The sequence below is a fragment of the Falco naumanni genome, chromosome 8, assembly GCF_017639655.2.
Source record: "Falco naumanni isolate bFalNau1 chromosome 8, bFalNau1.pat, whole genome shotgun sequence".
Lineage (NCBI taxonomy): Eukaryota > Metazoa > Chordata > Aves > Falconiformes > Falconidae > Falco > Falco naumanni.
In genome coordinates this window covers 8,940,080-8,963,595 of record NC_054061.1, presented here as the reverse complement: position 1 = coordinate 8,963,595, position 23,516 = coordinate 8,940,080, and the positions used below count along the sequence as shown (strand labels likewise).

At 46.1% G+C, this 23,516-nt stretch overlaps 2 protein-coding genes across 5 annotated transcripts in view; one reads left to right on the top strand and one right to left on the bottom strand.

The window, feature by feature from the left end:
* The window catches only part of FNDC9 (fibronectin type III domain containing 9), a 34,454-nt gene that overhangs the window by 5,716 nt on the left and 5,222 nt on the right, over positions 1-23,516 (top strand). The window lies entirely within an intron of this gene.
* The window catches only part of CYFIP2 (cytoplasmic FMR1 interacting protein 2), a 55,185-nt gene continuing 35,813 nt past the window's right edge, over positions 4,145-23,516 (bottom strand). For all 4 annotated transcript variants that reach the window (XM_040603881.1, XM_040603885.1, XM_040603883.1 and 1 more), the window contains exons 24-31: positions 19,909-20,052; positions 18,281-18,371; positions 17,475-17,605; positions 14,325-14,397; positions 13,718-13,812; positions 9,539-9,777; positions 8,885-9,032; positions 4,145-8,319 (exon numbers count right to left, since the gene is read on the bottom strand). In XM_040603881.1, coding sequence (XP_040459815.1) covers positions 8,152-8,319; positions 8,885-9,032; positions 9,539-9,777; positions 13,718-13,812; positions 14,325-14,397; positions 17,475-17,605; positions 18,281-18,371; positions 19,909-20,052 — 1,089 coding nt within the window. In that variant the 3' untranslated portion in view covers positions 4,145-8,151. The remainder of the gene's footprint in view (positions 8,320-8,884; positions 9,033-9,538; positions 9,778-13,717; positions 13,813-14,324; positions 14,398-17,474; positions 17,606-18,280; positions 18,372-19,908; positions 20,053-23,516) is intronic.

Genomic DNA, 23,516 nt, shown 5'->3' with positions numbered 1-23,516 from the left:
GTGTGTGCACAGTGGCTGTGTGTACACAGAAACCTGCTGCCGATACAAAAGCAGCAGGAGCCATTAGCCAGATTGCGCTGTAGGTCAGCAGAGATAAGGAAAACCAACAGCTTTTCTTCAGCAAGGTCACGTTTATAAGTTGAAACGGTATCCGTCATAAGGCGATATAAAGTTGTAAGACAGGATCTGAACGTGTCTGAAATTTCGCTTTTTTTCCCCCCTGAAATGTATTACTTGTTACTGCAGAAATTGCCCTTAGACCGTCAAGCCACAGCATTGCTAGCACCCCATGGCTCCCTCACTCAGCACCTGATCCTATCGCTGTACAACTGTTTTCTCCAGCAAATGTAATGTCAGAGTGGTTTGTGAGTCATTTGATTTTAATCGGGTCTCTTCATCAGTCACAGACCAGCAGGTCACTGGCTGGGAGAGACTCTACCAGCCAAATCCCACGTCCTGTTCTCCCCTTTATCACAGGAGCACTCGGTGATCAACCCAAATCATGTGGCAGCAGGTTTTGATGTAGGAAATGAAAAGTGCTGATTTACCAGTGATCTGGGAGCAATTTCTGCTGCTGTTACATATTACACAGGCCGAAGACACCCTGGGCAAGACACCGATGGCAGGATTCAGCCTTTATTTAGTAAATTTACTTGCCGATGATGGTTAAGAGCTATTCATGCGATGTGTGAATATGAGGCTGATTGCAGAGAGCGAGGTGATGGCAGAGTGGGACAAGTGTTTGCTGTTTGCAGCGCTGCCTGCCTGCGGCTGGGCGAGTTCGTGGCCCCATCCCCTCGCAGGCTGCTCTACCTGCTGGCCCTGGTGCTCAGGGGCACTGTGGGGCTCTCCCCTTTGCTGGGGCTTCTCCAACATCCTGAGGTCTTGATTGTAGCTGGGGAGTCCTAATGGTGATGTGGTTATCCGTAGTTAAACTGCATCCAAAATAATTTCCAAGCATTTGTGGGTGAGTGCTGTTGACATCTGTGCAGAGTGCAGTTGCCCGCTGTGCACAAAGAGGTGTTAGGAAGGGAACAAGTATTTATGGAAGGGATCTAGTGTTAAAATAATCCTTTTGGTCATGGTGCAACCTCATAAATTACTGCCACAGCAGAGGGGGTGGTGCAGTCAAAAGCAAAAGGCACTTTGGGCCACAGCTTTACCTTCCCCTGTCACCTTGATTTCCTAAAGGAAAAGGCTAATGTGGCCACATGCACTTGTGTTTATGTATCCCCCTTCATCTCCAAAGACATCTGACCCCATGGGCCGCTTTCGCCAGATTTGACAAGGGGTGAGAACTCCAAGAGAAGCTGTTCTTAGTTCTGGGAAGAGAGGAGACAGGACAGGGGAGAGGTCCCGAGGGGAGGGGATGCCACAGTGCGAGCTGATCCAGAGCATGCCTAGCTGTCACCACTGTGGGAGAAGCGTCAGTTAGACCTTGCAATCAACCACGGGACACAAGTGTGTCACGTATTCCTTTTTCTCTGATTCAGGGGCTGCGGGGGTGTGGTATATAAAATCACTAAGTCACAAGAGTTGCACTGATGGATTTAGCAAGAATGTGTATGGCGATATGGGAGTTAAAATCCAGGTAGGATTAGCATGGAGTTGCCTACTATGCTTAGTCAAGGGCAAGTTGAGACTGATAACAATAAAGCTGGGATGCAATCAATGCCTCTTTTATTGCTTCATATCCTCATTTTAATGGGAAGCCTGTAATTAAGGGAATTCAGCTCCAAGCTATGACCTCACTGGTTGATACTCGCATCAGATGTTTCCTTAAAAATAACTCCTCACAAATCAGGGAGTCTTCCTTAGCAGCTCATCTTCTAGCAATGCAGTTCCTCCTGAAATACTGGTTTCCAGGCCAAGGAACTTGACTGGAATCCAGCGGGTAGCTCAAGACAGCTTTGCATGCAAATAACCTCTTTAGCAACATCAAAAGGTTTTTCTTTCCCCGATATTCTCTGCTCAACATTTCTGGTCTGGAAAAAATGATGGAAAAATACTGGGTATCAATTGTCCTGTGTTACAAATAATGGTGGAAGTATCCTGCTAACAGGTAATGGAGACTTTTGCCCTCGGATGTCTGCTAGGCACAGTTCCTTTGGAAACTTTCAGAACAAGCTTGCAATATTCTGTTATGGCTTTATATAGTTTGAGGTCTCCAAGGAGCCGTTTGCTGCTTCAAAGAGGGGGTAAATCCTTCTCTTTCTGACAATGGCCTGATTGTGTAGGGGTTATGGGAATTGCCTGGTGTTCAGTTGATTGCAGCACTACATGAAAGGATGCTCAAAGCTTGAAAGACTGGGCTTTGTTGAGCAGACAACTTTTAATTCACCCTATCTCAAGGTAACCATGTCTGCAGTGGCAGAGGCTCTCATTTTGTGCTAGAAAAGTTTAGACATCACCACCACCAAGGAAAATTCCCGAGCTCATCACGCCCATGGTGGGTTCCCACCCTTGCTGTACTGCCCTCCTTGTGCCAGTGCACGTACCTGTGGATCTGTGCTGTGGAGCAGCTGGGTGATCCGGGGTCATTAGGCTATAAAACACACCCCAACTTGTTCCTCCCAGGGTTGTTAAATTTTTTATCCAGCCCCATAAACCGTGTATGTTAGCAGAAGAGGAGTGGTAGGCTGGTGATAGAGGGGAGGTGGATGTTCAGTGGGCATCAGAGCAGCACTTCATGCCATGAGAACTGATACAATCAGCAGGTTGGTTATTTGCAGACCTCTTATCTGCCAGGGGCTTGCAACAGAACTCTAAATCAAGCAAAACTAGATGTGAAAGGCGCTCCTGGCTTGCAGAAGGGGTCACAGAAAAGGTCATTTTGTTCTGCTTTTAACAATAAAACAATCATTAACGAACTGTTCTTCGCATTGGTGAAATGCTTTTAATCTAAAGATGTAAACCTATCTAGAAACCTTAGGAAGAAGAAAGATGTGGGCCTGCATCTTTGATCCTGGTCCCTTAGGGTTTTGTTCAAAATTCAGTGTTGGCCCTCGATACTCAAAGCAAGTATTGCTTCTGGCTCCAGGTAAGACCCCCTGCCTGTGAGCTATCAGCACTCCTTAGGCGTTAGCATAGGGTGTCCACCAGACCAGCCAAAATTAGTTGGGGAAAAAAAAGAGAAAAAAAAAAAAAAAAAAAGAAAAAAGAAATCTCAATGGAGGAAAGGTTAAAACCCAAACAACCTGCCTAGTATCAGTGACTGAGTGAGGAAGAAAGTCTTGCTCTCCTCTCTGCCATTCCCTGTTGCAGAACCATGTTGAAATCAGTAAACATTGTGCAACTTTCAACCGCCAGGCAAACAGCCCTCCGCAGCCGCACGCTATGCCCAAAGCTGCGGGAACATCCAGTGTCCCGTGACTTAAAGCACACTGGAAAGATCAACAGAGCTGCCTGGTCCTGGAGTAAAGTTCGCTTCCCATTTTATGTGAAGAATCGTTGCATTTTTACTCCTCTTAAGCTAGGAAGATGTTCCCACCAGGAATCCTTGGGAAGAAGCTATGAAAGGGAAGCTCAGCTGCAATATTTTATCTATTGCTGATGAAGAAGGGAAGCAGGTGCTCCTGCTCCCATAGATCCATGGCTCACCCTAATTCCTCAGCTCCCAGGTCTTTTCCCCTTGGTTCCCACTGTTCCTTCTGCAGTCAACACCCATGGCTGCTCCTTGGATGCTTTTGACACAAACTTAAGAATGGTTTCAAGCGGAAATCTGGAAACAAAGAGCAAGGAGAGTCTTCTGGAATAAAAAGGTCCCTGTTGAGTTTGCAAGGCTGTGGTAATGACAGGAACTTAGCTCCTTAGATCAGCTTCATTTTGAGGTAGGGCTTGTCAAGTTCCATTGACAATAATAATACAATTTTCCCTCCCCCAGCCCTCTGATAACTAAAACAAGATTTCAAATGAAAATTTGTTGTGGAAGGATGTTTTTCTGACAAACTGTTAACTTTCTGATAGGCAAATGTGTTTTGGTGTTGGCCATAAAGCTTCATTTTTTTTCTTTGGTTTTGACAAAAGCTCTATGTTTTCATTAACAAAATGCTGCCACTATTCCTCTTAGCTTTTTCTTTGTGCCAGGTGCAATTGGAGGCTCTCCCCAAATAATAGTTATTGCAATGATGATGACACCACAAGGTAAAGTCTGCCCATTTAATGAATGAGCCCAATTTTTATTTCTCTTCATCACAAAGTCATCCCACATTTGTTGTACACACTGTTGGCTGCTGTGTAACGGGACATATCACCATGTACCAGATACTTTACTCTTGCAGAAGCATTTCTAATGGAAATGGAAGCTTCTGTTAGCTGGATTTCAGAACGACAGCAAAAAATAATACAAAACCAATATCATCTTCAGCTGCATAGCAAATATGGATCAAAAATTTAACACCGTTATCAGATCACGAGCGTAAATATACCTCACCATAAATAAAATTCATTTTACAAAATAACTCAAGCAGCTTTTCATACAAATATGGTACATTTGACAAGTTTTTGAGAATATTTTCTTGGGGTTTTTACACCTTCAATTTTCTTTTTTTCCTTTTGTTCTCAAACACACATGAACCTACTGGACTGGAGTAATGCAGGAGAAAAAGGACTAACATGTTGTTCAATGGTAATAAGTGCTGTCAGAGTTTAAAAGGAAATCACTGAAGTGCTGAGCTTTAATTAGTTTGCTTCCCCTTTCTACCGTATCGTTGAAAGTCAAGTGTAGCATCATTCAAGAAAGGCATGTGCACTGCCCATAGTCACATCTTATAATGTCAGAGCCCGAGGGAACATTAAAATAACCTAGTCTGACTTCATTCATGACACAGGCCATCCTTTCTCCCCCCTGTAATTCCTGTAGGGAGCCAACAACTTGCCTTTGAAGTAGACATTCCAAGTGGTGGCTGGTAAATCCTGGGGAGTTTGCAGACTACTTCAGAGTAAGCAGGAAAACGGAAGTAAAAAAGTGAGCCCACAGTCAGTGGACTTAAAAAGTATCCGGACAGCGGTCCACATTTCCCTAGGAAAAAAAAAAACAACTAGGGGTCTGCAGATTGTAAAAGGCTGAAAACTATAGGATTAGAGCATATCTGCAAGGAAGACACCCAAACTTGGCAGAAAGTCTGCAAGCGTGGAGAATATGCCCGACCCTGTGGCAATCTGTTACTACTTAGCCCTACGGTTAGAAATCTGCTCTCTATTTCCATTAACAATTACAACATTAGAAAAAGGATAGGAGGAAAAAAATTCCATTTTCATGGAGTACTTTAAAGACCTAAGCCTGGACACCTGTTTCTCATACACAGTCAAGGAGGGTCAGAAAACTGAAGCTAAAGACTATTTGCAACCTTTAGATAATAAAAGGGCAATAACATCAAATCTCAGAAATGAAGACTGTAAGGTTATTCCTAGCTGATACCTCATACTACTTGAGCAACAAGGAAAAACATCTGCATACACTCTACAGTCAAAAACACTTTACATTTTGTTCATGCACTTTGGACATTTTGCTCAAAACATTTAATCCCTCAGAATCTGAAGGGATTTTACATTTTTGCCAGCAAATTGGAGGGCAACAAATAGATCTCATCTACCTCTTCTTTCAAGTACACACAACTGTGTTTTGCAGGGTTTCAGAGAATTATTATGGCAAAACGACAGCAAAAGAATACAAAGTGATAGTCATATTTAGGTAAAATATCTCATGACTCACTCCAGACCTAAACAGATGAAAATGGGCATTTAAATTCACCTTACTGTATCCTATTTTGTCTAGGTAGCCGAGACTGGGCCGTGGGGTACAGTTCATCCTTTTGTTCTTGCTCATGCTGGTTTCTGGGAAGACTCCAACATCCCATAACATGTCAGACGCAGTAGAACATTACATTTGTGCTGTGCCCAGAAGTGGCTCTGAGAGCCAGACAGGGACTTGTGCCACCTTTTCAGCAACACTTTCATACCAAAATAACAAGCACTTACTGTTTAGGTCAGGAAAAATAGGAACTTGGTTGGATCTATCTCCCTCATATCTTGTTTTCCACAAAAAATAAAGTGCTTGATTCTCCTCTTCCTTTTAAAAATATATATCTGTAGATACCCTCACTCCAGTAGCGTAGAAGTGTTGGAACATGATGGAAAACAAGAACTGACATCCTTAGTGGAAGAGTAAATAGAGAGCAAGAGCCTTGCAGTGTCATTGAGTCCCAGATGCTCTTCTGCTGCTCTTCCTCACGCCATGGAGGAAACAACTGGCCTTGCCGGGCTGGCTCCTTCCCTGCCACTCCAAGATTTCAGCCAGACTTCCAGAGATTTCATTTTACTTTTAGATCACCGTGCCGCACAGTTTCCTCCCTGCAGTTTAAATGTCTGTCTCGGTAATTAGAGGAAACTCAAGGTGTGAAAATGTCCAGCACTTTTCACATGTCGGTTATTCGTTGATTATCAAGGGAGTAGGTGGTGAGTGTCTGGGAGAACAAATTCGTCCCACCCAGCAAGATCGCCTCTTGCTAACAGTAGTTTGCTGGCTGTTGTTTCCTAAGACAAAATACTCCAGCTGGGACATTTCTACTTATTAATTATATGTTCCCTCTGACAGAATAAATGCCCAGGCTCTGCCTTTTTAACATCTGTAGTAGCATGCAGTTTACAAGGCATGATGAAATGCACGAAAGCAATATATATTATCACATCTGTATACTGTAACAGCAATTACCTGCTGTGATCTGGCTAAAGGTGGGAAATTAAAATATTGCCAGTGGTGAGACTAGCATCGTTTTCTCTTGGAGCATGTGGTTTGATCTCCTCTAACTTCAAGCACAAGCTTTTGCATCACTTCAATGACACTACTGAGGGGAAGCTGGGAAGACCATGAATTATGAAATCCTCCTTGAAGTTCCTACTGAATCTGTTCTCAACATCCAGGGATCTTAGATTAGCTGAGTGGGAAAAGGAAACAGACTCCAGTGTTCCCTCTGAACACCTTTAAACCTAGAAAATTCTGGGTATTTTTTGATGCTTATCCTGTATTTTACATCTTCTAAACAATCATGATTTCTGAGTGATGGGAAGTTTCCTAAGCCCTGCTGATAGTCACCATTCTCTGAAGAAAAGAGATCTGGTTGCTGTGCCACTAGGAATTTGTCTAAAACAAGGGAAAATAGCATCCCAGAACATACTCCAGTTACACACCCCAGCTCTCATCCTTGCTGAAGATCAAAGATCACGTATGTCCGAGGTAGCTACACCTGCCTCCTGTCAGGACCAGTGATTATTTCCACCCACGTTAGTATGTTCAAGAGCACATTCACATGAATGCAGCCTCTTCCGCAGACCGTAAGAAATCTTGTCTAGTTCGTGGAAGATGTGTTTTTTGGGGAGAACCCTTTGCATTAAAGTAAGTGGATGATCCATAGCAGGGAAAAAGCCAGGCTGTTTTCTCTCTCCCCAGCTCTCCGAAGTGCTGAGGAGTCATTTGGTGACTACATCGTTGCTATTCTGAAACCCACGTGCCAAAGCTCCCGTTAACAGATGCTGGAAGGGCCACCAGAGCGGCAGAGCGCAGGAACCAGCCCCAGCCCGGGGTGTGCAGCCACCCAGCCCGGCACAGCTCCTCTGCACCCATCACTTGATCCTCAGGGTCCTGCCTTCATCCATCCTTCCCCCACAACGAGTGGATCAGGGGCTTGTCTTCAGACCCTCCCGCTCCACAGCTGGTGGCACGTGTCATGGGGGTGTTGGTTTGCCCCATCGCTTCGGCGGTGGGAGTGGGCTCCCGATGCTGCAGAAGCATGGAGCTTTTCCACCAGGAGCCCCACGTTTGGGGCTGCAATATGGCTTCAGAGTGATGTGTTCGATTGGATGAATCACAGGGTAAAACCGGACCACGTCATGGAAGAAAAGCACATTTCACCCGCCCACCCCCACCCACCCCCAAGTCTGAAAGCTACAAGTAAAACCGATCACAGGGATGGTACAGAAGAACATGCACTCACACAGGGCTGGATGGGAAGATGCGTCCTTGTGTGTAGCAGGCATACCCAGTCTTACTTTGTTGCCAGGTCTCACGCCATCGAGTCTACCCTTCTACCCTTCCCAGCTGTCCTGGGTTCAGTCCCTTCTCCCGTCCCAACCCGCGGGGGGTCAGCGTCCACACTAGCAGGTGGTGGCCAGTGACTGGTGGATTGGGGGCTGGAAGCAGCGCACGTGCTCCACCGTGGAACTGTCTGTCTCCACCGACTTCATGTACTTGTTCAGGATGGCGAAAATCTCATTGTTCAGGATCTGATACTTCCTGATCCTGTCGGCCATCTTCTTTAAGGGCTGGAGGGATGGTGAGGGAAAAAAAAAAACAGTAGATGAAGAGTCTTATGTCGTCTGATCAGCTAGATAGTACCAGTACCTCTGTGCTGCTGCTGGAAACCTCTGATAAAGCAAAGCCGCTGTAACACGCTACAGTTCCACTTAGCACTTCCCAGGGATCCGTGACTCACTTCATTATAGGGTCTGATGACTCAAGACAGAGCATTAACAAGGTCAGTGAGTGGTCCCAAGTTAACCGTTCTAAAGTCTAGATGCCCAGCTGCTTATTGATAAAGCCACTGAGATCACAGGATGGTTGCTGGAAATGCCAGCTTCTCAGCTCCAGCCTCCCAACCTCAGGAAGAAGGGAAAAGCTTTGGGAGAAAAAAAGATTCGATTGCCAAGCCAATTAAAACCTTGGCCTCTCTGCTGAGACTGCAGATGGAAATCTCACAGCGAGTGTGTTCAGTTTGAAAAAGGTTAACACCGGGCACAGTTGTAATTTATGTGTTTGGACAAAGCAAGATAGAAAACAGAGAGAGAAGTGTGCTGCTTCAGGTCCTTCAGACCCTGCCCTTCAACTTACCACGTTTTTTATAATTTCATCCTTCCCGTCCTGCCTCTGCACCTTCAGCAGGTGGTAGCAGAAGTCAAAGAGGTCAAAGCGCCGTTGCTGACCAAGGAGAACAATGATAGAGCAACCCGCCCAGTTCAGACCATCTCCAAAGCACTGCCTGGAAGGAAGACAGGGTGATGGGGAGCGGAGAGATGACAGGATACAGTTAGGTAAGAGAAGTCCTACCATGGCACCAGGAACTTTCCTTGGTGAATTCTTGGGGAAACCAGATTCAGTCCCACTCCTGGGAAGTGGGTATACACCTAGAGAAAAGGAACTCAGAAGGAAATACGCAGCATTACACGAGGGCCGGGCTGTGCAGGGTGCATCACAGGGTAAGACAGGTGAGGACCTAGCCTCTGACTTGGGTTGTTGCCCATGTACCCATCTCCTTCTGCACGTTACCTCGTGCAGGCCCCTTTACTTTGCTCTCTCCCCCAGCTGTTCAGATGGAAAGCATCTTTATGCCCATGCACAACAAAGTCCTTTCATCAAGGATCTACGTTCCCCCTCTACAGCCACAGTGGTCGAGGCTGTGGCTGCAGCTGAGGGTATCTTGGGGGGTTGCCGGCCCTGCTAGCTCGTGAGCAGTGCTAACGGCAGAGCTGCCAGATGGACACTCACTCTGCAGTGAACTCGTTGGTGCCCACGGGGATGCAGTACACAAACTGCATGGCACTCCAGAGCCGGTGAAACTCCACGCACTCGTCCACGTGCATGACCCCGTTTGTCGGGGGTGGCCCGCGCCAGATCGGGTCCTGCAGGTAGCTCCTAATCCGTGTCAGGATCACCTCGAACATGGAGAGCCCGCAGCACAACCGCTCCTTCGTCAGCAAGTCACCCTCCCGGGCGATGGCTATTTGCTGAGGAGGAGGACAACCAAAGAAACACAAGTGACGATGTAATACAGACGGACGCTCTTGCTGGACTTAACGCTTCCTGGTCTCCCCGGCTCTTTCAGGGTTAACAACACATCCCACGCAAGGTCCAACCTTACCTCTGATGGCTGCTCCCATGGCACTCCCCACCAGAGAATACTCATCCCTCACACAGAGGAAGGCTCAATCTTGTGCTCAATTATATTTCACCGACCTAAGTATCTTTTGAAATGATTACATATGTCAGAAAACAAAAGTTGAATGGAAAGCTCTGATCAGAAATACTGATCCTTAATTCTGCTAGCACACTGTTCTATTACATTAGTGCTACTCAGTGTTGCTGGGTTTAATTTCATGATTTCTGCAGATTATGGAAATGAAACAGGAGAGAACAGGGACATTTTGCTTCCCAGGACATTGCCATCATCTCTTTAAAATGTAGGCAGCCTATGGTTTTCTTGATTTCTTTTGCAGTTAGGATTAAAAGCTCTGAGGAAGATGAGAAGCCACTGGAACCTTAATACTGGAAAACCTGTGGTTTATAAGAAAGGAAAATATTTTTTTCCAGATGTGAAAGCTTTACACACGTGGAGAATTTCTGCGACATCCCCACTGAGATTTACATGTACAAATCTGGAATGGCTCCACTGGCTGGAGTTCATTTTACACTAGAGAAAAATTAAAAGAGAGTTGATTTCATTTCAGGCTCATCGCTCCCCCAGAGGAAAAAAAAGGGGGGGATGGGGGGATTTTAAATAAGCAAGCAGGGCCCCCGCGGCATGGGAGCGCTGACTCCACTGAGTGGGGCTGGGGTGCAGGCATGGCGTTTGCTCACTGCCCTGACACGCCTTTAGCTGTCCCATTCCCTGCCGTTTCCAGCAGCGTTACTGACGTCTCTACAGCACTGCCCAACACAGCACAGGGAACGAATGGTCGTGCCCGTGGCTCTGGGAGGCTCCGGCTCGGCCACGCTCACCCCAGCAGGTGCCCCAGCCCCACAGGCAGAGCCTTTTCCCCTCTCACCACTTCGGCAGGGGCGTGCAGAGCAAGCGTGACATTTACCGACCCCCTGCCTATCCCAGAGGACTTCCTGGAGCTCTGAGTAGTTTTTAAGCATCCGCTCCATTTCCAGCTGTCCCTGTAATGCCTGTAAAAACGTCACCCCGATCAGAATCGTGATGGGGACTCAGAGCATCTGGTACAACAGGCAGGCACGTGTTGTGGCCAGATATGAAGAACACAAATTATGCTTGGTTTACTTGGGTCATCGTTATTCCACTCTGAAAAAACACGAATGCACCTGCACATCCCCTTTCCTGACTATTAGTATGCTGGCAGTGACCTGAAGTATTTTTAGTTTCGTGGCTATTGAAATTCAAAGTGTTACAATTCCTGCTTGTGCCACAATTTCAAGGATGTTCTGAGAACCTCAGATCAATTAATGTTCAACTAATAGCACGTATCAAGGGAAAGCTGTATCGCTGTGCAGAGGCCAGATTGGGTCTGGGATCCCTGAATCTGTTAAATGCAGGAATGATATCACCGGTTTCATGGCACGCACTTGCATATGTTTGCTTAGCACGTAAAGATTTATTTTATCCAGCCTGTTTTTATCGCTAAAGGCTGTATACTTTCTCTCTACTCACCTGCTCCAAGCTCTTACGGGTACAGATTAGCATCTGCACACACTAGGCTATGATGGCAAAACGGGGACACATTAGAAGTAAAGCCATTTCAAATGCAAATCAGGTATTAGCATTACTGTTTGCTAAGATATACTGATAGAACAGGTACTCTTAAGAACAAACTAGTCCAGTGCGATCTTAGTGTACCCTTTCTGAAGAAAACTTGATCTAGAAAGGGATGTATCTGGCTTTCAAAGGATGTAGTGCCACTCAGTTATGCACATTTACAGACAGAATTTGGTTCTAAAATTCATCATTGTAAGATCAGTCCTTGATACAGGACTACTACCATCGGGGTAGGTATCTACCGTGGTGAAGGCAGCTGGAGAGCTGTTAGTCTTGTGGCCAGATCTGCCTCACAGTCTGGTGTCCCACCGATTTCTGAGATCTGGAGAGGAAGGGTGCTCTCGAGAGAAACTGTCAAAGGATGCCACTGTGCCAGCTCAACTATTCCCTCTGTCTTCAAAAGGATAGGCTCCCATTACTTGCAGTAATGAAAAAAATCAGACTGACCAAGCACTTCTGAAAATCCCTCACTAAATATTTCTATGATCAGCATTAAAAGGGAGAGGATTCTTTTAACGAACCACTTTGACCCCCTTGGTTCTTTATGAATCATCTATCAAACAGCTGCTGCTGGATTCTCAAGGCAAAACAATTACTTACAATAATCACTGACAGTTTTCCTACCACTGCACAAATCCAGTTGTGCCATTCCTCTTTTACAGCTTGTTAACTGGCAAGTTTGCCAGAATCGTACCCAAAGCCTGCAAGGACTGATAGATCCCCACTGACTACAGCAGCCTCTGGCTCAGCCCCTTCACAGCATGCAATTACCTGAAACGCATAGGGCCACCTTTTGGGAGAGGAATCAAGCAGGCAACTTCTGCTCAGATTCTGGACAATTGCTAAAAGGCACTTATGCATTCTGCAGGAAAAAAATCCTGTATGGCCTGTGTCCAAAACTGCATTTCCAAAACTGCATAAGGAACAAGCTTGGAAGCTATGGAGGCACCTATAGAAAGTGACTCTTGTGTTCATTTACACCTGAGCTCAAAAAAGATCTGGTATTCTACCGTACCTGCGTGATGAATATGGGAACAGTTTACGGAAAAAGTAATTTTTAGCAGGACATGAAATACCTTTTGTTTTCATCACCATCATAACTATGGCAGGGATAAGCAACGAGTGGACTCTAGTAGCAGATTTCAATGATGATTTTGCATGGAAAGAAGGAGAGATAGAAAGACCAACACAAAGACACAAAAACACAGAGGTGAATTCTTTTTCTCGAGTGTCTCCTTTAAAAGGAAGTCAATGGGAAGTGAGAGAAATGTCTACAAAGTAAGGCAAAGCCCTCAGTTATCCAGCCAATTTCTTTGTTTCATATGATTTCCAATGAAGCAAAGCTGAAAATGTCCTTGATTCATCAGAAAAACAATAAAAAAAATCAACAACTTTCTGCCTGCCATAGATCTGTCACCTCATGCAACTGAGTGTTTTTTCCATTCCCTCGGCAGTACATTACAGAAAAAGAATGTTGATTAATTTAATACTTTGAAAGATTTTTATCCCATCAACCCCACTAAGTAGGCAGTGGCAGTTTGGCTATTGATACCAACCGAGCTCAAATTTTGCCTATTACATTGACCGATCCACAGAGGTATTTTTAACGGTACTAAATTTCTGCACAAGAGATCTTTTCCAAGCTGAGACCCACCTCAAGAAAACACTTAAATGGAGCCGTAATTTTAAGCATGTGCTGAAGCTCTAAGCATGTACTAGGAGGAAAACCATTCTCAGATGTATTCCTTGACAGGGATGAGCTTAAAAATGGACCACACTGCAGCCCTAAAACGGGATTCCCAAAAGTGAAGGCAATTGATGAAGTCACGGACAGCCTTGCAAAGTTACCCCTCAAACCACCCCAGCAATTCTCCATCTTTTTAAAACGGAGCAGGAGAGTTTTTCAGAGTTGTTCTTATTCAGAGCTGGCTTCAAGCACGCTTGCCTCGCAGCTCCCCACCAGCTCTCCAGACTGGAAGCACCAACACACCACCTCTGGACCCGCTCACAAATTTCCCTTCCAAGTGTCTGCTAGGGCAAGGATTCTGATTTTCTTCCGACTGGCATTTTGGAGGGTGGGGGTGTGTGAAATAGATCACTCTCCCAAGGCCAAACAGGCCATCTAGGGACTGCTACGAAATTTCAACAGCCATCCCTTTCAATGAAATCCTTACCTGCGGAGTGCCCAGCCTCTCTATTAAGGGAACCAGGTGAAGTGGGGCATACTTGGCTTCGAGACGCTTCATGCGCACCTCCAAGCGTTCTCCTTCTGTCAAGCGAGCAGCAAACAGTGAAATGAGAGGAGGAAGTGGAGACCCGCAATTTCCGCTGAGTTTGCTCAGAGCTGCCCCCCAGCAACCATCCAACGAGCCTCTGGATCAGTGAGCCAAACCGAGAGCAAATGAGGGAACCAGTGATGCAGAGAAGGGAGGGATGTGTGATTGCAGCCTCAGCAGCAGCTTAATAACACATGTCCAGAAGCGTGTCCCTGTTACTTATCACTCCTGTTGAGATGGACATTTCATGCTGTCATTCTCCAAAGAGGCTGTGAAATGGCTTTAGAACCTTAAGGAACCCCCAAACTGGCTAAGGTTTCAGTCTGTAACTAGGCTACAGAAAACGAACCCTTGGCGTTTGTTTCCACCTGACTTTCGGCTGTAGCCACTTATCTATTTCGAGGGGGAAGCAGGGCCAGAACCAATCCTCAGCAGAAATGGGAGAGAAACAGCTTCTGGGCAGAGACCTCTGAGTCTGTCCACTGCTTCCCTCTCAGCTTCTTACCTTTGATGTAGACCCTGGGCAAAATATTTTGGAAGGGAGCAGCATGCAGCAAATCACAAACTTCTTCCTGGGACTGAGGCAGGAAGAAAGAAAGATAAAGTAAGTTAAAAAACACCTACAGGGGTTGAGTGTATGGTTCAGGGGCCTGGGCAACGCTACAACAATTCAAGTCTACGGCACCTATTCAAATCCAACCCAGCTCGGCAGCAACTCCAATGGTTTGAATCTAAGTGAGCTAAAACTGGAAGGAATACCTCTCAGCTTAAGCCAGGAAGTTTCTTTAAATCAAGTAATTTAGTTCCTGCCTGTAGAAGGCCAGAGCTTTATATTTGTTGCCTGTCCCACTTACTAGCCCTGCAAGTCAGAGGGGATAAAGAACACGGACCTTTCTGTTTCATCTTACCCTGGTGACCTCCTGCTGTTTGCTCGTACAGAGGAGATGCCCGGGTGGAAACTACTCGCTGGCTTAATTATTTTAGGATGTGTGCACGTAAAATACACTGATGCATGGCTCTATTGCAAATAGGTACATAATACATTGGTCTGAAATTATTTGGTTGTTCATATGGTGTTCTCAGCCAGGGCTACCAGACCAGAATCCCAGTGGTGTAGGCACCACGGAGAATAATACAGAAGTCCAGAGAGGAATAACATCATGAGATGCCACCTGAGAGAATGCATGCCGATGCACTTGAGAAAAAATAATCCCAAACACAGATGCACAAGGAGAAGAAACCTAGAAATAGGCAGGTGGAGACTGAGGAGCGATGGCTGACAATACATTGTATACAAGTCTGCAATGGGAAACAGCAGCAAGGAAACCAAAGCTGTTTAACACAGAGGCATTGCGTCACAACAAGGCATTAGTTTGCTCCTACAAAAGTCTAGTTCTAGGACATGCTTTCAGTTCTGAGCTTATTGTAGAGATGTAGACACACTCGAAAGCAGGTCATGACAGCGCAGCAAAAGATATTTGGGCGCCAGATGGAATGACTCGGCTGGGTCTGTTTGGGATGCACAGGTGGATACCCCACCTTCCAGCCAGGAGGGAGGGGAGAGTATGGAACTGCAGGAGGCTGTACGGGCACATGGATGCTGGGATGAGAGCGAGTTTGTCGGAGTGCAGTTTGTGACACAGTGCTGGAGGAACAGAAACAGTCCGGGGTCCCTCCATGGGCGGAGAGATGCTGATGCAAACAGAGTGTGCCTGTCACCTTGGTCATTTTACTTGCAAAACACTATTTGTTCCTAGATGAATGTTCTTTCACTGCTGTTTTCCTCTGATAGAGAGTATTAGCACCATTTGCAGCCTGCATTCACCTGGTATCTGTCCCAAATTAGTCATGTTATTAATAGATCCCCTCCACCAAGGCCCATTACCTGAGAGTGAGAATTCTGCTTACGAATTTAGTCCCAAGGAACCCCTTACTCCTCAAATTTAAACAATGAAAACAGGGTAGAATGGTGCAGACTGCACATCTTCACTAGAGCAGTCCAGCAAATACCACCAGCCTTGGATCACTCTGACAGCTATGAAGATAACTGCACCGTACAAGCAATTGCTCCTGCTGCATAAGAGCTCCATTAGAGGGAAAATCTTGTTACGTGATGGCTCTACACATCTGACAGCTTCCAGCAAGCGAGTGCCTGCTGCGTGCAAAATGGCTTTATATTCTGAATCTCTTTCTGTGTGGAAAAACAAGGGATCAGAGAGGGAGAGGCTCTGGCTGGCATGGAAAGTTGGGCATGCATGGATTTTGATGGGCAGCCTTCCTAAAGGGACCCCCAAATTCTCACCATCTTGTTTTCTTGAATTTCTGCTATTCTAAAATGCCAGTATACTGCTGATGTACAGCTCCTGGGACTGGAGGAACATTTTTGCATCGAAATGAAGGATTTCTAAAAGAAACCACCATGTGTCCCTCAAGTGTCCATTTAAAGATGGGACGGAAAAGGCAAATGCAATAGTACATCCAGCATAAAATCCAACACTGAGAACAGCAGAAAGCAGTGACGAAGCCACAAAAGGAACAGAAACTGCCAGAATACAGTTGGCAACTCTGGTCATTCTATTAAATAAAGCCAAGCTGCTAGGTGATACACATCACTAGTTTTAATCTTAACCCAACTACTGCTCACTGAAGGCGTTTGATACACCATATCAGGAACTAAAAATCTCTGTATCTGGGGTTAAAATGCAAAGGCAAGGGCAGAAATATTCATTTTGAGGACATGCTGAGATTTTTAGTTTTCCCTGTGCTTGGATAAAAATCGGAATCTTTGAACTACTTTCTGGCTTTGCTTGAAAATCCTATCTTATGCTAGGGAAGTCTTTCTGGAATATGTCTGGAAAAAACTGAAAGAACCCTGCCAAAACCATTCTGACATGAAACACGCATTTTTAATGTAAAATTGTGTTGTTGAACACTCCTCGGTTGGCTCTAGGCCAAACTACGAGATAAATTCATTAGGAAGTGAACGTATCGTGTGGAAAACTAGAAGCTAAGAAGATGTGTGACACTCAGCCACAGCCTCTGCCCCATACCAGAAAGGGCATCACATGAGCTGAGAGACTTGTATATGTGGAAAACAGTTGTGCAGGGGAAAACACCACGTCATCACTCCAGCTAAGTTTTCAGTGAAGATAAGTCATAGGAAATGTATCATCAGCTCTTCCAAGATTTTCTTCCTGTTGGATTGCTTTATCCTTATCACCATTAGAATCAGCCAGGTTTCTTTCATCATGCTGGCACCCCAAAAGAGCAAAGGGCTCAGATCTACTTCTCACTGTACAAATACGTATATAAAGAAGTATTGATCCCTGCCCCAGAGAGCTTACAATCTAGAAATAAGCTCCAGTTGGCTTCATTTTTGAGAAGGATAGCTTTGGGTCCAAGAATTAAATCTAGATCTTCCAGTATTCAGATTCTCCTTCAGCAATCCCAGATGTCAGTGACCAAGCACCAATGCACACCATCCCCATGGACATGCCCACAGACCCCAATAACACAGCCCCAGAGAGACCCTGAGCACATCAGGAGCTGGAAAGTAACATTTCCCAAACTCTTCTGCTGGAGAACCCACTTCCACTTATACTCTCAAGCTGGCAATTTCAAGTACGATCTGTTGGTGCAGGGGGTTTTGCCTTACCAAAGCCTGCTCGATAAGGAGGCAGAAGAGAATGGCATTGCCCACTTCTCTGAGGCTCTGGAACACATCAGTCTTCAGTTCTGCATACTCAATGATGTCCTTCAGCTGATGGTGGAAAAACTCCAGGATTCCTGAAAAGACAAGGAAGGACAGTCAGAGAAGCAAGAGCAGAATCACCCTCCAATAACTTGGATAAAAGGACAATCAGTGCCTGATACTTCCCTAATCACAAATTGCAAGCTGTAATTGCTAAACAGATAGGTGGAGACCAGCACTGGGCAGAACTAGCACACAGTGTCTTATCCTGCTTCCAGGAACCCTTGGGAAACAGGGAGTAATAACTATGAAGTCCTTGGATTTCCTCATCAGGGGAAAAAAGAGATTCAAGACTGTCATGGATGTCTTGGTGCTGGCTCATGTATACCAGCCAGTTTCCCCATCCAGCTGAACGGCAGACTGCAGTCACGCTGCAAAAAACCTTTCCATCAACTAAGCAGAGCTTTTGAAAAATATCAGTGAGAGCCACAAGCTTACGAAATCATGAAGACAAAACAGAAGCTACCGGAAGACATTTCCTTATCAGCCATCCGTGTGTTCCTGTTGGAAATTTCCTGGAAAAGTTTCCTATGCATGTTCCAGTGACAACAGCAGAGCAGCTGAAAGCACATCTCACCAGCCTGGCTGCATGTTGCACTGGCACGTCAGGTGCCAAACCTTGTTTAATTACGAGAGCGTGCCTGAGTGAATGCTGTACCAACACCAACACAGCGTGAGCTCTGGCTCAAGCATCTACCTGTAGCACCCACCTGGAGAGCCATATTCATGTCTTGGCAAGCGGCATATCTTGGGCATTACTTCGATCAGAGTCTTCACATACTGCAGGATGGTGCCTTGCAGCTGTCGGAGACAAAGGGAGGTTAAGCTGGAATGATAGCTTCTCCTGGTGTTAGTTTTGAAAGAGGCTGGTTTGTGGACGGGTCCAGATCTGACAGCACAGGATGAAACATCAGCCGGAGTCCAAGAAGGACTTGTTTAATTTGGAATTCACTCAACTATAAAAAATCCAGCCCAAGTGTATGGAGTTAGTGCTTCTACAGCTTCCTCCCAAATAATAAATCAGAACTTCATGGATTTTCAGCTTCAAAATGCAGCTTGCTGTGTTTGCTTTATTTGAGGCTGAAATCCAAACAAGGCTCAGTCTTAGATCCAGCTGGACTTGGGCTCCTAAGCCAAAAAGCATTTTACCAGAGCTGCTACAGGAGTCATGCCCCAGCACAGGAAATGCTCCTTCCACCTGAGGAATGATCACCAGATAGAGCTTAAAAAAGAATTTACATGTATGTAGAAGCAGTTTCTGCAGATCTGATGTACTGAACTAATACGGGCAAGAGCAAAGTGTATTTCTTAGTTAAAAGCACTTGCTGTCGTTTGGAGTTATATGCCTGCAACCTGTAGATACACTATATGGGATTATGCGCTAAACACTATTTAGCCAAACATAAAATCTTTGTGCTGAATCTTGAACAGCAGCTACAGCGTTTTGAAATAAGTGACACAAATTACATCTTCGGTAACTATGGTCCTTTACAGTAGGGAAAATGGATATATGCTTGAGATTTTCAGTTTTACATTGTTTTGTTAGGCAAGTTCAAAATGACATCTTTGCAATCAAAACAGAATTCAAATATTTATAATGAACGTAAATTGTTTTTCCAGTAAAGCAAGGGTTTAAGTAGAAAAGCACGACCTGAAAAATCATACATTTTTGCACACTCCCTCCTTCCTTGTTAATGCTCGGTACTGTTAGTGCCTTTAGGGTGCACATGAGATCATTTCCCTGTGGACATCACATTTCTCTTCTGAAAAAGAGAGCGCTAGAAAGCAGATAGGACTATTGGCAGCCTGGCTTCAGAATACCCATGGAAATGGACACTACGGCTTGAATAGGGACTCAAAAAATTGCCGACTCAAAAGTTTTGGTGCCTGCCCTCTACCTTCCTGCAACCCTTCACGGGTATCACGGGGCAGTGAGGCAGAATGCTCCTGTGCTATTGCTGAGCCTGGGCACCTGCCTTGAAGGTCTCCCGGGCAGCACAGGTGGTGCTGAGGGACCGCGAGGGTCGCATCCTGCCTGATCACTTCCCAGGGGCTTTCAGCAAAGCAGCACACCAGCAGCACCACCCCCAGGGGTAGGTGGCTGATCACAGTTAACACTTCAGGGTGGTGGAAATGCTGCATCATCCTGCAGGAATTCAGTGGGATTCCTCAGCAACAGTGAAAATCAGACCGTTAATACAAGTGTTTCAGTGTGGATCAAGGGACTTGAAGGTACCCAGACGCGAACACCCTGAACCCAAAGCCCAGGCTGACTGTTCTGACTGGGCTTCTCAAGGCATCTAGGTCTCTCCATTGCCAGGGTTAGGCTCAGAATTACCAGGCTCTTGACGATCTTCAACAGCTCTTCCATGACCACTGCGATGCCTTGATAGCCAAGAAGCCTGCAGATCGTCTTGAAATGAGGTGGCCCCACAAAATTGCGGTAGGAGCTATAGATGTGACTGTAGGCAATGTTGAGAGGCTGAGAAATCAGAAGCACAATGACAGTTAGACAGGGGCATTTACCAGACCTGTAAGTAGTTCTCTTGGCACAGTATTATGTTCCATCACTTCAAATAATTTTTAAGAAAGAGAAGGAGAAATAATAAATACCCACAACAATTCCCATTTCTTCTGCTTCGTGTGGCAGAGGAGATTGCTTTTCTTCCTACATAGTCAGATACATTCTAATCTCAATACGCTGTCACATCACAAGGTTTATTACCATGCTATGTAGCAACAGCACTTTCATTCCCAAGGTAATTTACTCTCCCACACATTCCAAGGATTTCAGTTCACTGGGCCTTTGACTCTTCAAACTAAGTTCTTCTCTGCTAAAACAAAAAGCTTTATATACAGGTAACCATGGGCATTTGCTTTAAATGAGGCTTATTAAGAAAAGTAGGAACAGCTGCATCTGTGCTTAAGGGCAGCTGGAAGAGACACAGAAAAGATCCTTTTTGCATCCTGCAGAGCTCCACATCAGCCTCTGTACTTAACAGTCATCCCCATGGGACTGTGAAAAGGGCAAGAATCTAACCCTGGTCTAGAGAGAACAGTACTCAGGACTCTGACCCCAAAAACTTTCAGCAGCAGAAAACAGAAAGTGATTTCCAGGAATGCATTCTTATCAGTGTAATCTTGGAAATGGGGAAATTGCTGCAATGTTTTATCACTGGAAGCATTTATAGGATCCATTTGGTGTGAGGGAAACAGAAATAGGGGGAATTAACTCACTTGTGTGATCTGCAAAAAATATACTGAAAATCAGATTTAGCTGAGACACCACATGCTCGGCTCAGGCTCTGCAATAGAAGTGGTGGCATCACGATTCCGCCCAGCAGTCTCCCCCGACGACACCTATAACTGCAGCCTCGGTAAGCAGCAAAGAAGCATGTTCTTGAAAAGATTCTAGCATGCAGTGCCCCTTCCAGCAACACAGTGAAACCCCTGGCTCACGTTCACCAAAAGATCTTTCTTAAACACGCATAAGAAAACAAATTAAACTGTATCCCAAACGTGCGGTGCAAGGCTGACTGCTTCTTGTGTGAACGCTGCACGCCAGAGGCACAGCGCATCCTCCTGCAGCAGGGAGCTGGCTTCCCTGCGGCTGCTGCAGACCCCACTCCACAGGGATCCCCTTCCCTGCCAGTAACGGAGCCATGGGAGTGGAGGGACCAGGGCACTGAAGAGCTTAGGGTGAAAGGGAGCAAGTGCTGAAGCAGCAGAACGGGATGGAATGTTGCCTATCCTCCAGCACCGCTGCTCCCAGCAATTGCAATGCAGCCGCTCTTCAGTTGTCCTCCAGTTCTGACTCACTTCCTCAAAATTTACTTCAACACTTCATTTAAGTTACTAATGAGTTACAAAGTGATTTGCTAAGAATCAAAACAATATTTTCTTTTCCTCTCAGATATAGAATTTCAGCAGACTGATGTACTGATTGCGCTTTCATAGACTTGTCAGTTGCTTTACTCAATTAATTAATTGTCATCTTGTTACTGTCCCGCTGCTCTGGTCCAGCAGCTTATTGTCTACTGTAATTCCTAAGTGCTCCTTGAAAAAGCTAGCAGAAAGAAGACACAGTTAGAAAGTTCCCTATTTTTTGTACACAGTTCCACCTCCTGGTCCTGGTCGTTGAAAAAAACCCTTTAACACTATAATAATCTACAGAAAGGCTACCTTGGAGGGTCTGGAGCATATTCATTCACAATGAGTGTGAACTTCCTCTCCCATCAAAAATAAACAAAAAGGCACTGAGTAAGTACAGGCCACAGTTTAAAAATTATTTAGGCAGGCAGAAGCGTACTTTCAAAGCTCCTTGGATGCCAGCTGCTGTTAAGAGAAGGGCATTTGAGCATCCTGCTTAGGCTTCCATCTGCATCCTCAGGTAACCAAGTCTTTAAAAATCTATTTGGTAGGCTGATCCAAAGCCACTAGATATGCACACTGATACCTAGGAAAACAAGCAGTAGTGGATATTTTGAAAAGTGTGTCTGTTTAGACACCAGGTAATGCCCAGCCTGGAATATTTGCCGAATATCTGGGATTATCCCAGAGGGAAGCCTGTAACCTGCCAGGGCCCCAGCCCAGCAACACTCCCCCAGGATTTTGTTGCTGTGGCTTTTGCAATGCATCGCTCCAGCCCCAGGCATCTCCAGGAGGTGCTGTGCTGCAGGGGTGAGCCAGGCTGCCCCCAGTGCCTCCCCATAGGATCCTTTGGCCTGTTACTTCCCCACAGTTAGCACACCAGCGGCTCATCCAGACTGGGGAGGGGGAACTAAACATCCCCATTTCAGTGGGCTCATGAATCCACACTCATTTCTGGAAGCCTCTTTGCTATTCCACGGCTAGGAGGTGGGTCTCCCATCCGGGCACGTGCCATGGTCCGCTGAGATGAGCTACTGCCACTTGTGGAGCAACTGGTCAGACCTTCCCCATAGCAGGGCTGGCATTTTGCTGTAGGGGCAGCGAGCACGCAGTCCCCCACCCCGCAGCACTGCCTTGCCTCTCAGCAGGATAATGGGGCTGGAGAGCGGCTTTCAGGCAGGCTTTTCCCTCAGGTGGGGGTCTCAGCAATAAGCCGATTGGGAGAAGACACATTTTAGGATGTGCCCTGGCTGCAGGCACACGGGATGATTCATCCCTGCCTGTCTGCAAGATGAGGGAGGTTCATCGAGCTCTCTCCGCAGAGCCACACAGCGCATCAGCAGCAGGCTTGCGTCTAATAATACTACTCTGCCACCAATTAAAAATGTAACTCCATTTAAGGGTGAGATACACAGCCTGGGGTAAAGACTGTAGGATGTAAAAAATGACACCAGTGGGTATTTTAAGACAAAACAGCTGAAGGTACAAGCTGGCTGCATGGCACGGCTAGCTCCCCCGTGCTGGGCTGCCCGCGGCCACCCCCTCGGAGAGCCAGAGCAAAGCCCCCAGTCTTGCTGCCCCCTGGGAGCACCAGCTGCTGAAGACACTGTGGAGGTCTGCCCCACCTCTGGTTTGGGGCCAAACGGGCAGGTTTTGGGGCCGGGAGGCCGGGAGCACAGGCACGCTGGGATCTGCAGTGCAGCGCAGAGCTGCCGGCATCCCGCAGAGCCCAGATGACCCACCCTGTGCCCAGGGCTCAGGGCCGGCCAACAGGGACAGCCGCCTGTACTTGGGAGCACGTGGAGAAGGCCCCCACGTTGCTTTGGGAGCTCAGGAGGTTACTAGGGATGCTCCAGAGCTGATTCAGCAGCAAATGAAGCAGAACAAAACCCAGTTGTCATACCCGTGTCTTTGAACTTGTTTGTTGGCCGTCACCCAGACCTGTCTGAGCTCACCTGAGGGAAAGCAGGGACAGTTTTATCCAATACAATAGATCAGAGAGAGAAATAAAAGATGTGCCTCTGCCAGAACCCCCTTGGAAAAAAGCAGAACTTACAAAAGAGGAATATACTTAGA